This window comes from Mytilus edulis, chromosome 3 (genome assembly GCF_963676685.1).
Source record: "Mytilus edulis chromosome 3, xbMytEdul2.2, whole genome shotgun sequence".
NCBI lineage: Eukaryota > Metazoa > Mollusca > Bivalvia > Mytilida > Mytilidae > Mytilus > Mytilus edulis.
In genome coordinates this window covers 25,177,978-25,195,421 of record NC_092346.1, presented here as the reverse complement: position 1 = coordinate 25,195,421, position 17,444 = coordinate 25,177,978, and the positions used below count along the sequence as shown (strand labels likewise).

Below are 17,444 nucleotides of genomic sequence, written 5' to 3'. Positions count from 1 at the left end.
ATGGCACCTAATATCATCCCTAGTGTAATAGAATGTGTTGCTCTTGGTTTAGTTATAAGGGTGTTTTTTTTTCCTTTTAATTTTTTATGTCTGTTTATTCATACTGGCAATTGTCTTGTCTATCCTTTGTCATGAAAAATGTTTCAATTTCAAAATATCACTGTCAAGTTTCGGATAAAAAATTTACATGACATATGGTTTATCAATTTGATGATGTCTTAGGGTTATTTAAGAGTCTATTACCAATCTGCTATTTTGTGATCCTGAACTTGGAAAAAGGGGGAGGGCCTTAATGGCAGCTGCATGCCTGTACCCTAAATACTCTGTTGAGGACCACTAGATTGTCTTATACCATAAAGAAAACAATAAATGAACATGTATTTCAAAACTGAATTTCTATAGTATGGCCTTTTTAAAGAAAAGTTTATGTAACAAGAAAACTTTATTAAAGTTGTAACATTCCATAACAATTCAATCCACAATTAAAATATGTTAATAACATTAGCTATCAATGGCAGGCAATTTGCATAAAACAATTGGTTATAACACATAAAATAGAAGTTTTCAATAATTGGGCACTTGACCCATTATAAATAAATTGATTGCCATGTTTCAAAATTTATCAAAAATAATAAACTACTGAACACTTTCTTCTGCATCTGGCAGTGTCACAATTCAATACCTTGGAACTTCTAATGAATTATTTAAAGCATATGTCGATTATTGTGGGTTCAAATTCCCTCTGGATAGAACTAGAGCTTTACTACATAATGCCTTATCTATACCCTCTTCAGGTAAAATATATCCTATATCGTCATCCTGTTTGTTTGGATCTACTTCTACAAGGTTCCTATTACTGGCTATAATACTTGATAAAGACCATACTCCAGGGTATTGACTTTTCCCTTGTAGTCCATATACCAAAATGTCTTCAGCATCATCCAGAAGATTATTAGATAGAATAGTATCTGATGCAACATTAAAAACACAGCCATCATCCATTGTTAGACCTTTCTTGTCACTTACACTACTATCAAGGACTAAACCAAAACCTGTAACATACAATAAATAAGCGGTAATAATGGGAGATAATTCTGCTATAAAGTCTTTGTGATGATGTTTGTCTACAATGAATTTGAAAGATACTTTTGCTAAATCTAATGAAATGAAGTAATAGAGGGAGATGATGAAAACCAACCTTATATGAACCAAACCTTATTATAAAAATATTTTTAATTAAACTAGAGGCTCTCAAGAGCCTGTATCGCTCACCTGACTCTACAAGGGTTGTGAAATCATATAAAAACAGGTAAAATTTGACTACAAAGTAACAACACTTGGCCAGCACCTCATAAGGAAAACACTTTTCATGCTATGCTTGATTTCATTCAATTCCTTGGTTCTCTAAAAGAAGACTTTTGTATGCCTTTCCCATAGGGTCCTATGTTAAACTAAGCCCCCGGTGGCAGCCATCTTGGATTATTGATCGGAGACAAAGTAACAACACTTGGTCAGCATCTCATAAGGAACATTCATGCTATGTTTGGTTTCATTCCATTCAGTGGTTCTCTAAAAGAAGTCATTTGTATGAATTTCCCATAGGGTCCTATGTTAAACTAAGTCCCCAGCTGGCGGCCATCTTGGATGATGGATCGGCTTCAAAGTAACAACACTTGGTCAGCATCTCATAAGGAACATTCATGCCATGTTTGGTTTCATTCCATTCAGTGGTTCTCTAGAAGAAGTCATTTGTATGCATTTCCCATAGGGTCCTATGTTAAACTACGTCCCCCGCTGGCGGCCATCTTGGATGATGGATCGGCTACAAAGTAACAACACTTGGTCAGCACCTCATAAGGAACATTCATGTCATGTTTGGTTTCATTCCATTCAGTGGTTCTCTAGAAGAAGTCATTTGTATGCATTTCCCATAGGGTCCTATGTTAAACTAAGTCCCCCGCTGGCGGCCATCTTGGATGATGGATCGGCTACAAAGTAACAACACTTGGTCAGCACCTCATAAGGAACATTCATGCCATATTTGGTTTCATTCAATTCAGTGGTTCTCTAGAAGAAGTTCAAAATGTAAAAAGTTAACGACGACGACGGACAACAGACGACGGACGCCAAGTGATGAGAAAAGTTCACTTGGCCCTTCAGTTCATCTAGTTTTGAATTGAACCACAGTATAGAAGATTTGTTACACTTCACCACTAAGTAAGAGAGAGAACACTTTCCATTTAATATTAAAAAAAATCCGTAGTTTTAAAGTTAAGATGGTTTTATGCTATCAGATACATGCTATTTACATACCAGTGAGTAAAGCCCAGTGTGCTTTATGTCCCTTTTTATTACAGGGTTCAAAATTGAAGTCTGAATCATATCTGAATAAGATTAAGGACAACAATATTTTTTATAGACCAATTTTATAACAACATATCTGTGTTGGGTTTTGCAATTGCAGCTCTTTATATTTATATAATCACCTTACATGTATGTTTCATTAGAATCTGTAATTTTGATTGGATGAAGACAAGTGCAAAGCACTCCAATACCATATTTCTGTTGTTGAGAAATATGACGGCTATGTTTACATGTGGTGTTCATGAAAATGCTAAAAAAAATGCAATAAAAAACTATACAAAAACTTGATATCTTAATTTCATGGTTGTAGTATAAAAATGTAATTATAAGTATTGAATGTTTCTTTTAATAATTTTAAAGATTGGAAAAGCCTTGATAGTGCACATATTTTTAGTATGAAGTGCTTCTATTCCTATATTTCTATGAAGCAAAGAGCAATTTGTATGACAATATTTTTTAAAATATGCATTCCCCATTTCCATTCTCAATTTTATGTTTACAACTTGAAGGATACGGTATAAGACATACGTCTCCTTTTACCAAATGATTGATCAGTAACTCTGGACCAGTATCCATATCAAGGGAAGTAACTCTAGTGTCAGAAATCATGTCCTCCACCAACTGTTTCATGTTACTAGCTAAAAAGACAATCATGATTTATTGCATGATTAATTGTACTTTGATCTTTTCATTTAATGGTCATCTTTTATTTTGTCAGTCAATCGAATGTATACTGTTATCATTAAGACTACTGATACCAGGTATCGTTGATTTCATGGAAACTGTAGAACAAGGAATCTAAATGTTTAACAAATTTTAAATTTTCTAAAGGAATGTATGCAGACTGCTAAAAATACTAAATTAAATATCCATAAATATGAGTTTTCTTCAAACCACAGAAATTACTACCAATGAAAATAAAATGATTCCACAGTAAGTAAAATCTTACATTAACAAAACTGTTTACAGGTAGTATCAATCTATTCAAACGATGTTTTCTGACCTTATTGAATACTTAAATATATAACAACTTAAGGGGGTAGACTTTGGTTCAGGTAGATAACTCTTTAAATCAGTTATGCGTTTGCAAAAGTCAAGTTTCTTCAATGAATTTTAAGCATTTACCTGAAACAGATTGGAAATAATCTATGTATCCAAGAAGCTTAGAACATATTTATGAAAATGGCTGACACAAACGTACTGATGATTTTAAGAGTTGTTTCCCTTAACCTAGGTCTACCTCCTTAAATTATAATCACATGCAATACACAGCGTCATGCAAGGATTGTGTTTTTTATTCTATAATTTTACCTGAGAACATCTCTCCCTGTCGTGTGAATCCCTTTTGCTTAGCTGCATTAAATATACAATCAAATGTCAAATTTGTATCAAATAATTGTGCTGCCATCACCACAGCTACTAAACCACAACTGAAATTATAGAAATGTAAGACATATAATTAATAAAACACAGAAATAAATGAATATTTTAATCAGATTTCACTCATGCATAAGACGTAGGTCACACAAATTAAGAAAACCATCATCCTTTTATAGAAAATATCTTAATATCATCATTGTGCAATGATCAATACAATCAATTTGTAATAATATTAAACAAAAAAAATCATAAAAGATTTCTTAAACTATGGAATAGAGGATTACGATTCAAAAAAAAAATGCTCGATTCAATCACTTCTTATGTATGGGGTACCACAATTTTTCTTGGTTCACTAGAAAAATTTAAAAAAATAAAAATAAAAATTTAAAATTTAAAAAATTATTTGAATTACAATTATTAATGAAAATTATTACAAAAGCCTAATATATATGTAAGAATTTATGAATACTATCCTTTTTTCATGAAAGTTTTAAAATGTTCTTGCTTGCTGTATTAATAAATTGCCAGTCTTCAATCATTTATTTGCAAAATTAGTAGAACATGTATTTCAAACAAGATCAGTTGGGATTGAAATAACTTTAAAGTAACTTGATTATTGTTTCTCCATTTATGACTAACCTTGGACCATCTTGTAGGACTGGGGTCACTTCTTTGTTCATGGAGACAACAATTTTCTTTCCATTTCTTTTTAACCTACAAAAAGCAAAGAGATGGTTTTTTTCTTAAATTATATTAATAAACACAGGAAATAAGTCCATGTACACAATTGTAATAAGTCCATTATCAGTTAAATAAAGAAAATAATTTAAAAGAAACCAGTTTAGATCCAGATGCAATCTCTGAGTCATAATTAAATAAGATTCTGTCCAAATAGTAAATAAATATTGAACTATATACTGTTAAGGCATAAATGAAGATCAAGAAACAGTACTCATGACCCGATAATAAACAATGTACACATTTTTTTCCAGTCTTTCATGAAATGATTTTCTAACATCTTCTTGATCACAAATCTGTGTGACATATGTTGATTGTCTTGTTAATTTTGGTGGAGTCGAAGATGACGATGGAAGTACAGGGGGTGGGGGAGGTGGTACAGGTGAATTCCATGACATCTCAATATTAACAACTCCTGGACTTCCTCACTCATGATCTTTCCATCATGGACAAACTTTCTTTATTGATGAAGTCTGAAAAAAGAGAGAAAAAGGATTACTGATATTCAAATGATTGTCATTTTAAAAAAAACAGGTGCTCCGCAAGGCACAGCTTTATACAACTGCAGAGGTTGAACCCTGAACAAGTTGGGGCAAGTAAGGACACAACATTCAAGCTTGATACAGCTCTGAATTTGGATTGTGATCAAATTCTTGACATCATATGAGTTTCTTACACAAAACTAATACAAATCTATTATGCAATATTCACTGTGCAATTAAAGATTTCTTCTTCAAACTTTTAAAAAATTTGGAATTTGAGAAATTTGGAAAAATAAATTGAAAACTACTACCACCCCATTTTTTGCAATAAGTCCAAAACCTGACATTTCTTTATACATAATTTACAAGTAGTGTAAGAGAGGTAAATCTGAACATACCAAACATTGTATGTTAACTGTTTTTGATTTACCTCCCTTACACTGCTATTAAATTGTCTTAATTGTCCATTGACCAGAAAAACCTAGTCTTCCCCCCTTTTTTTGCCCCTAATTCCAAAACATTTTAAGAATCTCCCAAAGTCATAACTAACCATCCCTAAATGGTATGGAATCGTGTGGTATGATTTCAGAGAGATTCATACACTTAAACAGAAAACTACAAAAATGCTTATTTTGGGCCCCCTTTTTTTGCCCCTAATTCCTAAACTATTGGGACCATAACCCCCAAAATCAACCTCAACTTTCCTTTAGTGGTATTGAACTTACTGGTAAAAATTTATAGAGATCCATTCACCAAATCTAAAGTAATTGTATGGAAAACCTAGTTTTTCCCCTTTTTTTTGCCCCTAATTTTGCCTTTTTTAAACCCTAATTCCAAAACATTTCGAGCCATAACCCCCCAAAGTCATAACTTGCCATCCCTTCATGGTATGGAAACGTGTGGTATAATTTCAGAGAGATTCATACACTTAAACACAAGTTATTGTTTGAAAACTACAAACATGATTATTTTGGGCCCCCTTTTTGGCCCCTAATTCCTAAACTATTGGGACCATAACCCCCACAATCAATCCCAACCTTCCGTTAACGGTATTAAACTTTCTGGTAAAAATTTATAGAGATCCATTTACTAAATCTCAAGTTATTGTCCGGAAACTAAATGCGTCTTCGGAAGACACAGATGATGACGACGAAAAGTGCCATTATATGACGCAAAAATTTTTTTGCAGTCGTATAATAAGGAGATGTGGTATGATTGCCAATAGTGTAAGCAATTATAGGCAACCTTACATTGGTCTTTTGGATTGGATCCCAGATCAAGGGTCCAACAAGAAGTTACATACAATGCTTAGCATACACCTTTCTTATAATTCAAGGTATACAAGAGAATCTGGAATAATTTTGAATTCTGGAAAATTGATAACAAATGTATAATGAAAAGTAGCCCAACCAAATAAAGTTAAGGGAGATTCAAAAGCACTCTCATATTACAAGTCATCAATATCCATCTGTGGATCAGATATAAAAGTTATTCCATTCAGTAGTACTTTCAGAAATGTGTGACAAAAATGTTTCAGTCATTCAAAATATTTTAAACGTTTTTCAGTACCGGTATCAGAAAACAGGACAGAGGTGTCTGACAGAACCAAAAAAAGGGGTTTACACATAACATCTCTTCAGCGACAAATGCTGACCAAATGGTGGTTTCAGAGTCAGAAATTTTTTAACTGCAGTTTTTGGTTCTTCATTGTACCCGTTGTACCCCATGTTGTTCAACAAATAGCAGTAAATTGGGGAAATTGACAATACAAATAAAAAATTTGTGTTATTGAAATTTTGTTTTTTTTATGATAGATTTGTTGAAGATTACTAAAATTACATTCAAAAACCAACTACTATAAGTCAGCAAGTAAAATCATGAGGCTCCTTTATTAAACATCTATGGAACTGAGGAAAGGGGGCACTTGGGGTCATTTGTTGTGTTTAATATTTTGTTTTATTTTTATGTAAATGTCATTATAAAATTAGCGGTTTATACATGTAATTGTAATACCTTTAGCACTAAATTTGGTTGATTATATAGGAAATCACTGAAGTATAACTGGAACAGCCCCCCTTTAGGTCAGGCAGCCGGCCCCCTTATGAAAAGTTCTGGATCCGCCACTGCTCTGTAAATAAAGGCAATTTTAACAGTAGTGCACAGCTGTTTAGTCCCAGATTACATGTTTTTCTGGAAATTTTGTTGTTGGGAATCTGAATAAGTTTGGACTGTAACAAATCTGGGTTACAAACTTAAACTGAGGGGAACACTTTTAATTTAAACTATTGAATGGTGCTGAAAGAACAATCTCTGCGAAGTTCAATAGTTGCAATGAGAGACATTTAAAAAGAAATTATAGCTAAATCAGTAATTGTGTTACACTTATAGAATATTAAAACGCCAGCAAGCTAGCTCCTTTCAAAATTACTAAAGAAATATGTTCAGGACCATGTAATTCTAATATTGATCAATACTGGGATTCTTCTTCGTTATATTTATAACTGTTAAAGGCTTTATTTTTTTATTTTTTTGTTAGAAGACTGTTTATACATTGATAAAACAAGTGCCTGTGATCAAAACAGAAACAAATAAGTCTCTGATCAACATCTACAGGGGGATATAAGTAAACTGGTAAATATCTATAATCAAAACAAGGAAACAAACGCAAATGATTTGACCAGTCCACCACAGTTGCTTATTTACATAGATTTTATAGGCTGCGACAAATACCTGCAATTAAGCCTGCATAATATATACATATGCACTGGACATATATGAGACATGAATCTTTTTACAGTAACGTTTTTTTCACTGACTGGATTTTCTACTTTCACTTTTCTACCTACAACCTCGAGACTTTCCGAAAAAGACCCAAAAAGTTATTTCCCGCCAAATGAATGGTTTACGATCTATATTGCATTGAGTCACACCAGGAACATATATAATAGATAATGTTATATACTGTTCCCAGGTCACACAGACAATAAAAATTACAATAAAAAAAAAAAAAAAAAAAAAAATGTCCCTCTTCTCTTAAATCTACAGAAAAATGATAAAAAAAAATCCTTGAGGTGGAGATTCTACAAGCGCCAGCTGAGACATATATTATATGTCTCTGCAAGCGCCAAGTGTATTTAAAAGCCTCTGAAAAATAAAGTCTTGTAGTAAAATAATATTATATAATATATAATATATAGATATAATTATATAACGAAAGTCCATAAAATCCGTCAAAATTATACAAACGCTCGACTTTTTCAACCAACTGAACGAATGGAAAACACTTTTACTGATGATACACAGTCGTCATATTCGTGAGGGCCCTCATGGGGTTTTTTGCTTATGTGATTACTTGGCCGTTTTTTTAATGATTATTTGATTATTAAGCCAAATATTTCATGATTATTTGATTACTAAAGATAAGCAAATATTTAATGATTATGTGATTATATTGGCAAAAAAAAAAATGGTGATTATGTGATTACTAGGACCCCCCCGTGAGGGGCCTCATTCGTGACAAGGTTCGGGTATATTAATAAAAAGACAGATTACAGTGGCGGATCATTCATTCATTCAATCCATTCACCACAGTCACGTCTCAGTCATTACAGCTGAACGGACGTGCTGGGCCAGCTCTCCTTTACCCGCTATCTTCGATGAGGGTTTACAGTTAGATATCAACGACTTACTACTTAAGATGACAGAAACCGATCCATGCCGTACAGATAGACGTAGTAGTTGGCGTACCCGCGTTAACATGCACTCCAAAACCATTGTATTATGGGGAGTGTTATGCCGATTAACGTCCGAGGGCTGTATCCTAGGCTGTTGGGTGATACGACCTTCAATTCACTGCCTCACGGCTTTGGTCCTGATAATGCTTCCTGTCATCTTTCGAACTACGTCCGAGATCATCTACCAGTACTCCATCATCGAGGCTAGCGGGCTGCCAAGCTGACCAAACTGGCCCTGAAAGCAGCCGTTAGTGAAGAATAAACAACAAAATAGTCAAAAACCAAAAACAACTCACCAAAACCAAGATGGCGGCCTCCATATTGCGACCTCCACTACTTGTTCCTGACCCATGGCTCCAGAATATTTAAAGCTCACCAAACGCCTTCGGGCACCGAGCCGACCGTGCGAGGGCTGAAAGGCCAGTCAAGGTCGTTAAACACCACACCATATACAGTGGCGGATCCAGAAATTTTCATAAGTGGGGGCCCACTGACTGACCTAAGAAGGGGCCCGCTCGAGTCACGCTTCATTGATTCCCTATATAAGCAACCATTTTTTTCGAAAAAGGGGGGCCCGGGCCCCCTCCTTAATCCGCCTCTGGATTAACAATCGTTGAGCTTGCTTCCGTGAACTATAACATTCTTTGTTATTCTTTCGTTGATTTAGTATTGATTTACTTCTAGCTACTATATGTGTAGGGGCCAGCTGAAGGACACCTACGGGTGCGGGAATTCTCGCTACATTGAAGACCCATTGGTTGCCTTCGGCTGTTGTTTGCTCTATGGTCGGGTGGTTGTCGCTTTGACATATTCACCATTTCCTTTCTCAATTTTATATAAAATGGTCGGCATAAATGAATGTCTGCTTACTAAGTAGCAGTAAGACTACATGTATCCATAATTCTCTCTGCGAGTACACTGAATAACACAGTATCAGCTTCTATAAAAATCGTTGCTTATACCAGATATTTATAATGAATGGTTTTAGAAGGTGACTTTATATATGGTACATATACGTGGGAGTTGTAGTGAGGGATGCTAATGTTAAAATGTTTCATTTGATCTCATTTGTGTGGGGTTTTTTTTTAAACAATAATAGGTATCTTTTAAATTCCACTTATCCATATTAAAAGGGGAAATAGGAATATTGTGTGTGTTGTCTGTCTCAAACATCGACAGAAAAAATCTAGTTTTCCTGGTGTTTAGCATAATAGAAGGCCCCAAATTTTTTTTCGTTTTTATATAGATTACACCGTTGGTTTTCGTTTGAATGGCTTTTCAATAGTAATTTTTGGGGCCCTTTTATAGCTTGCTTATCGAACGGTGAGCCAAAGCTCTGTGTAGAAGGATGTACCTTGACCTATAATGGTTTACTTTAGAAATTGTTACTTGGATGAAGAGTTGTCTCATTGGCACTCATACCACATCTTCCTATATCTATATAGTAAGTTTGTAGACTTTCGTCCAGTTGATTAAGGGTCTCACATCAGATGGAAACGTTTGAATATTTAGAAGACCGTGTCGTGTGTTAATGTATTTTGAGTGGTCTCGTTATGAATATATATATATCATGTACTGCAGTACGCCGCTAGATTAAAACTGACGTGGAAAGGTAACACATGGCCAGCGAAAGCTCTTATTTTGAGAGCTCAGGTGGTCGTGTGGTCTAGCGGGACGGCTGCAGTGCAGGCGATTTGGTGTCACGATATCACATTAGCATGGGTTCGAATCCCGGCGAGGGAAGAACCAAAAATTTGCGAAAGCAAATTTACAGATCTAACATTGTTGGGTTGATGTTTAGACGAGTTGTATATACATTATGTACACAGCCATGTATCACCATCATTGATGGCGATCCGGTGGATACATCTGTTGTAGGGTTGTCACTGACTCAGACGTACTTATAAATATAATTATTTTCTGTGACTGTATCTTACATTCATTTGTAGGATCCTTTACTATAGATAATTTAGCTGATCTGTAACAATAACATCTTCATGCCTTATATATCATGTACTGCAGTACGCCGCTAGATTAAAACTGACGTGGAAAGGTAACACATGGCCAGCGAAAGCTCTTATTTTGAGAGCTCAGGTGGTCGTGTGGTCTAGCGGGACGGCTGCAGTGCAGGCGATTTGGTGTCACGATATCACAGTAGCATGGGTTCGAATCCCGGCGAGGGAAGAACCAAAAATTTGCGAAAGCAAATTTACAGATCTAACATTGTTGGGTTGATGTTTAGACGAGTTATATATATATATATATATATATATAACTCGTCTAAACATGCTGATGTCTGTAAATTAAATTCAATAGTTTTTAATCAAAAGAAAAAGACAAATATCAACAACTATATCACTGAATGAATTAATACAAAGTAAATTAAATTCAATAGTTTTTAATCAGCACTAATATTCAATAATTACAAGTGTAAAATATGCTTAGAATATAACTAACAAAGGTATAACATTGAACAATTATATATATATTCCATATTGCCTCCAAAAGGAGGGTGTTTAAATTCGACAAACTGACAACCACGTAAACTCAGAGTCATCGTCAGTTTCGCTGTGTGATAGGTTTATTGTACAGCGTTTCTTTAATTGGCATAGGTTCGTCGTTGTCACCACTACAACTAAATAGCCTTTTCTTGACCCTTTGACCTCTTCTGGTACTATTATAGAATGATAGTTCTGCAGAAATAATGTCCAGTTCTTGTAAAACGAATTCATCAAGACGACAAAGCTCTAATTTTGGAGTCGAGGGTTGTTGTTTCTTTGGATTCGGGGAATAAAACAAATCGTCGTACAATGAGTTTGTTCCAGTATTACAATTTTCAAGACTAAGCTGACATGGTGTAAAAACTTCTTGTAGATCTTGTAGTATTTGGTCCAAGTTGTCTGAAATAAATGAAAAAATATATAGTCAAATATGCAATTGAAACTGTTAGAGCGTACCTAGTTTGTCTAACATTCATATTATTGGTAAGTGTAAAAAAAAATCATTTATGAATGTACACAAAATGTACACAAGTTTATATTGTGAAAACATAAATTATAGGCGTTTATAATTTGATCACTGTTTGAAATTAGCATTCTGGTTTATAATAGTTATATTTCTGTATAAAAATTAAAAGATGCCGTCTCCTTTGGTTTCAATTATCATGATATAAATCAGGCTTCTTAAAAATATGTGTGCATGGAAAACATAATCGATTTCCTATTGTCTATTTAAGTTTTGTCTGGACTTTACCTTATCATTTTGTCCAACTTTTAAATGTTTCTCTAAATTCAAGACTTTGATTGTATAAAACAAAAATTGTGTACTACTTTATTAAATAGATTTAGAAACTTAAAACATAACACTAACATAAATGTTATACATACCATATTCAAAGAAGTTGACCTGACTGTATTTGTTACAAGGGGTTTGGAAGATTTGCATCTCAAGCGTAAAACAGTCCATTTTAACAATAATTAGGCAGTGTATTTTTTCAAGGTACGAAGAAGAGTGAATAAATTCCTGAAAGGGTGAATGAAATATATACCTTAACATTCCCCGCCCCCTTACACGCTGTCAGGACGCTGTCAAACTCTGTATATTAAAGTATCCAGATCTTAATTATACCTTGTTTATTGTCAAGATGCTACTCTCCTCAGACATCAAAGAATAAATTACCTGTAGATTAATCTATGGCTTCCTTCGCACTAATTATCACACCTAATCATATACCTATAAACCTGCAATTAAACCATAAATGGGTCATTGTGATTTCATGTGTATATAAGATTATAGACTGTATAAACATATATTAATTAATTAATCAATTATCGAAAATACTTTTGAATAATATTATTTAAACAAACTAATATGATTTAATGTTTTTTTTTTTTTTTTTTATTTTTTTTTTTAATTTGTATGATTTATTGTATTTTATGTAAACAACATTTATATGACTAGTCATTGGAATGATCAACCAAAAAAAAATCTATCTCGGATAAATATTGAAGATAACGTTCTTTAATGATTTCCATTTTTTTTTTTTTATTTTATATATATATATTCATTTTTTTCGAGAAAGAAAAAAGACAATTTCTGTTAACTTTTGCATTAGATTTGGGAACAATAAAAAAAAATCATGTACAAGTCATATGTCTCTGGTCAAGTCAAGATTGGGCGTACTATTTTGTTCACTATTTTAAGAAGCTTCATCCATGTTCTCTAGAAATCAGATGAAATGCATGTTGATTCTCTTCAAGAAATGTTTGGGTGACACATGTTTCTAACTTTACCTAAAATGTGAAAAAGATCTTTGACTTAAATGCAAAACTGTGATGATGTAACTAAGCATGAAATGTAGGTAATATTTGTTAAAATTTTCATGAACGATGTTTCTGATGTAGCTATGTATTGCTGGTAAACCACACATATGGCTTTAATGCAGAGCGAAAAATATTTTTTCAACGATTTTACACAAACAATTATATATATCTTGAAAAAAATGTGATTTTATTTTTGTTTTGGCGATCAACCACTCTGCCTCCCTAAATTGAATTCGTAACTGGATTTGTTGGGGATTTGTAGAGAAAGTCATAAGCATAGAATGGATAAGTTACAATTATGTTGCTCAAAATGGTGTTTAAATGTAAACCTTAATAAAACTAAAGTTTTAATTTTTAACAAACCCTGAAAACATGTTGACTGTCCAGTGTATTTGAATGGGCAACAGCTTGAAAGTGTAAAATGTATATAGGAATTACTTAATTTGTATCCAGTGGTAAATTTACACAGTGTAAAGATGAGCTATAAAAAAAACTCTACGAAAGCTTGTTTTGGATTACAACAATGCCTAGCATCACAGTGGCGGATCCAGCCATTTTAAAAAGAGGGGTTCCCAACCCAGAGTAAAAGGGGGGGGTTCCAACTATATGCTTCCATTCAAATGCATTGATCGGCCAAAAAAGGCACCCCCCCCCCCTTGGATCCGCCACTGCATCATCAAATCCTAGTGTCACAACTTTAATGCACCTTTATGACCATACAATTATAAACCTTTATTAATGTATGGCAGTGAACTATGGGGAATGTTTTCAACCACTTCAGTGGGGGTCTCTAAAAACACCGCAAAGGACCTCCTTTGTGCACAAAGGAGCACAAAGGAGCACTAAGGACCCTAAAAAAGTTTGATAAAAGCACAAAGGACCTGAAATTCCCTTTAAAGCATAAAAATATTCTGATTCCTGAAGAAAAATGTAAAAAAAATAAAATAATTTCAATAAAAATTGCGATTTTTATAATGTACGATTGGATGTTATCAGCGATATCGGATTGGAACCGACTTTATATCCGGGAAAGTGAAAGCTCATGTATGTAAAATTTTATATAGTTGTAATATGGTATAAATGATAAAAACGTCATTTATTATTCTTAATATTTTGTTGTTGTAATATATTTTAAGATAACAGACTTTACCAAAACTACGAAAATTATGTAAGGATACCGATGTTTTGCTTTCATATTTCATCATCAGCTAGCTTTCTTATGTATGGTAATATGTCAGTATTGCTATGACGAAAACGTTTCTAAAGGCACAAAGGGAATACTATGGCAATAATTATAAAGGTAGGTAATTAGTTTAAATTTGTCAATCCGTATTTCATAAACTTCAAAATACACTATGTTTTTATAGTGTTTTTAATTGGCTGTTTATGTATTGGCACTGGTATAGATTCAAGGTTTGCTGTATTGGCCTCGAGACCCGTAGGTATATTATTTGTATTATTATTGTGCATATGTCTATTTATAATTTAAAAATACATATTTTATTATTTTCTGAATGTAATTGTTTTTAAAGACAGTCTTTTAACGCTAATAATTAACTGTAAAGAATTTATAACGTTTTTTCATCCCAAGTGCTATCAAGTCTTCATGAAACAATCCTTATTAATGCTCGAGTCGAAATCTTGACCAACAATGTTTGCTTTATTTTTGTTCGGTTTATTACCCAGTCTGTATTTATATCATATGTTTGTGTTTTCTCAATATTTTCTAATTCATGAATGTATTACTAAGTAAAATCTTATAGAAAAGGGTCGTAATATTATGCATATCCGTACCCATTACAGAACACATGACTTTCTTAAAAAATATTACAACAAAATATTAAAAATAATAAATGACGTTTTTATCATTAATATCATATTAAAACTATTTAAAAATTCACATACATGAGCTATCATATAGCCCGGATATAAAGTCGGTCCCAAACCGATACCGGTGATTATACCAAATCGTACATCATAAAAATCGCAATTTTTATTGAAAATATTTTATTTTTTTTACATTTTTCTTCAGAAATTATAATATTTTAATGCTTTAAAGGGAAATTAAGGTCCTTTGTGCTCTTAATAAACTTCTTTGGGGTCCTTAGTGCTCCTTTGTGCTCCTTTGTGCACAAAGGAGGTCCTTTGCGGTGTTTTTAGAGACCGCTTCAGTGGCCTGTAAGAAGAATAACGATTATATTTAGAAAAGGTTTATTCAAAAGACATATCTGAAAAGTCGCACACAAAATTCATGAAATATATTCTTGGGGTTAACAGAAAAGCAAGTAATTTTGCTGTTGTGTCTGAATTAGGAAGATTTCCTGTATATTTTTTCAATTTCATTGGCAATGTTAAATATGCTCATAGGTTAGGGACGACATCAAAAGTTCAATGTAGGATATAAAACTTAATTCACATAGTTTTTTCGCTGACCCCCCTACCCCCCCCCCCCCCCTCTTAACTTTATTTGAGAAAAATTGATTTACCTATATGGATATATGTAAAATCGATTTCAGATTAACAAAACTTGCAACAATGTTGACCCCCCATCCCCAAACTATTCGATTTAAGTTTTTTAATCCTACATCGATCTTTTGATGTCGTCCCTTAGGCAGCAACCATTTGATTTTCTGGGGGGGGGGGCTATTGTTTTTTTTCTGGACAATTTTTTTTTAATCCTACATCGATCTTTTGATGTCGTCCCTTAGGCAGCAACCATTTGATTTTCTAGGGGGGGGGGCTATGGTTTTTTTTTCTGGACAAATTTTTTGACCCCATCCCCAAACTATTCGATTTTAGTTTTTTAATCCTACATCGATCTTTTGATGTCGTCCCTTTAATAGAGAACACAGAGGATGGTTTATTATATGACGCATATATTTGTAATAAAAAATTACATGCAAACAATATCACTACATGGTTTTCTAGTATTGACTATTTAATGACAGAAAGAACTAGACTTACCAAACTTAAATGTAAGTGTTGGCCGTTTATGTACTATAGTTAAGAATAAATTATGTACAGGTTTTCATAATCATTGGAAAGAATGTAGAGAAAATACTGTTAAATCAGGTAGAGTTAAACTCTTGGTAAACGGACAGAAAGTCACAGGACAAAAAGTCACAGGACATAAAGTCACAAATTTGGTAGGACAAAAAGTCACAGGACAAAAAGTCACAAATAATATGTTGACAATTCTTTTGATATATAAGAGAAATATCTTGAAATAATTCCTTTTTAATACATATACAGCTGTATTCATATTAAAAAGTTTAGGCAATGTGTTATTATATTTGAAAAATGAAGATTTATTTAATTTTATTACATTGGTTGCAATGAATTACACTGATTTCCCAGTTAGATAAAAACCGATAATTTCACATGTGAAATAAACGTGGTTATTTCACTCTCTGACGTCATACAACAATAGGTGTTGTCAAGACGTCGATAACGTCGGATCAAAACAAATTGTCAATGCGTAGGAAAAAGATATAGTTCCTTATATTTTCTACATTAATTTCATAAAAAAAAAAGCCATTTGCCAATGTAATAAAAAGAATAACTAATCGCCGTATTTGAATATCAAAAATAAGACAACTTGTGACCGAACGCCGCTATGGATTAAACTCGTGCTGCGCACTCGTTTAATCCATGCGTCGTTCGGTCACGCGTTGTCTTATTTTTGATATTCAAATACGGCGATTAGTTATACTATAATTATTAATCATGCAAAAGGAAGATTTCTGGGCACCATGAAGCCATTTAAGTGCCAAGTCACTCTGACATTTTGTTTTTTAAACAATTATTTTTGTTCATCTTTGACATTTTTTTGATAAATTTTGTTAACCAAGTTGGTTTATATACAATAGTTCAAGAAAAATACAAAAATATTTTTGTAGAAATAAGCTTTTTTTTTATTCAAAGAAAATAATCAGAAAAAATGAATTGTGACTTTTTGTCCTGTGACTTTTTGTCCGTGACTTTTTGTCTGTGACTTTTTGTCCTGTGACTTTCTGTCCTACATTCAAACTCTTGACCTATTTTTCAATTAAACATTTTTTTGGTACAGAAAAATATCTGCAATTAAAAGAAATTTAAAGATAGACAAGCATTGAGCAAGATCAGAATAAGTGCACATCCCCTTAAAGTAGAGACAGATAGATATGCTAAAAACTATATAGATAAATCACAAAGAATATGGTAAAAAATGCACCTTAGATAAAGTTGAAGGACGAAGAACATTTTATGTCAGTGTCCCCTTTATAACGTTTTAAGAAAAGAATTTTATGATAATATTTTAATATGTTAAGTTTAGCACAATGGCCAAATTTAATTGGCTTTTTATTCAAGAAAACCTAGAGGTTTTGAAAAAATATTGCTATTTATATTAATGAATGTTTGGAACTGAGAAAACTATCACCTGT

At 33.1% G+C, this 17,444-nt stretch overlaps 1 protein-coding gene across 2 annotated transcripts; it reads right to left on the bottom strand.

The window, feature by feature from the left end:
- Positions 1-423: 423 nt before the first annotated feature.
- Positions 424-12,399, bottom strand: LOC139516046 (actin maturation protease-like). 2 transcript variants are annotated; one of them, XM_071305855.1, is made up of 7 exons: positions 12,377-12,399; positions 4,723-4,955; positions 4,384-4,458; positions 3,676-3,794; positions 2,879-3,002; positions 2,314-2,384; positions 424-1,052 (listed from the first exon to the last, which is right to left on the bottom strand). In XM_071305855.1, the coding sequence occupies exons 2-7, from the start codon at positions 4,878-4,880 to the stop codon at positions 721-723; spliced, it is 879 nt and encodes a 292-aa protein (XP_071161956.1). In that variant the 5' UTR covers positions 4,881-4,955; positions 12,377-12,399; the 3' UTR covers positions 424-720. The 2 variants fall into 2 exon arrangements, with proteins under 2 accessions (XP_071161956.1, XP_071161955.1); XM_071305854.1 differs by lacking the exon at positions 12,377-12,399 and adding an exon at positions 7,695-7,837.
- Between the last annotated feature and the right edge of the window lie 5,045 nt (positions 12,400-17,444).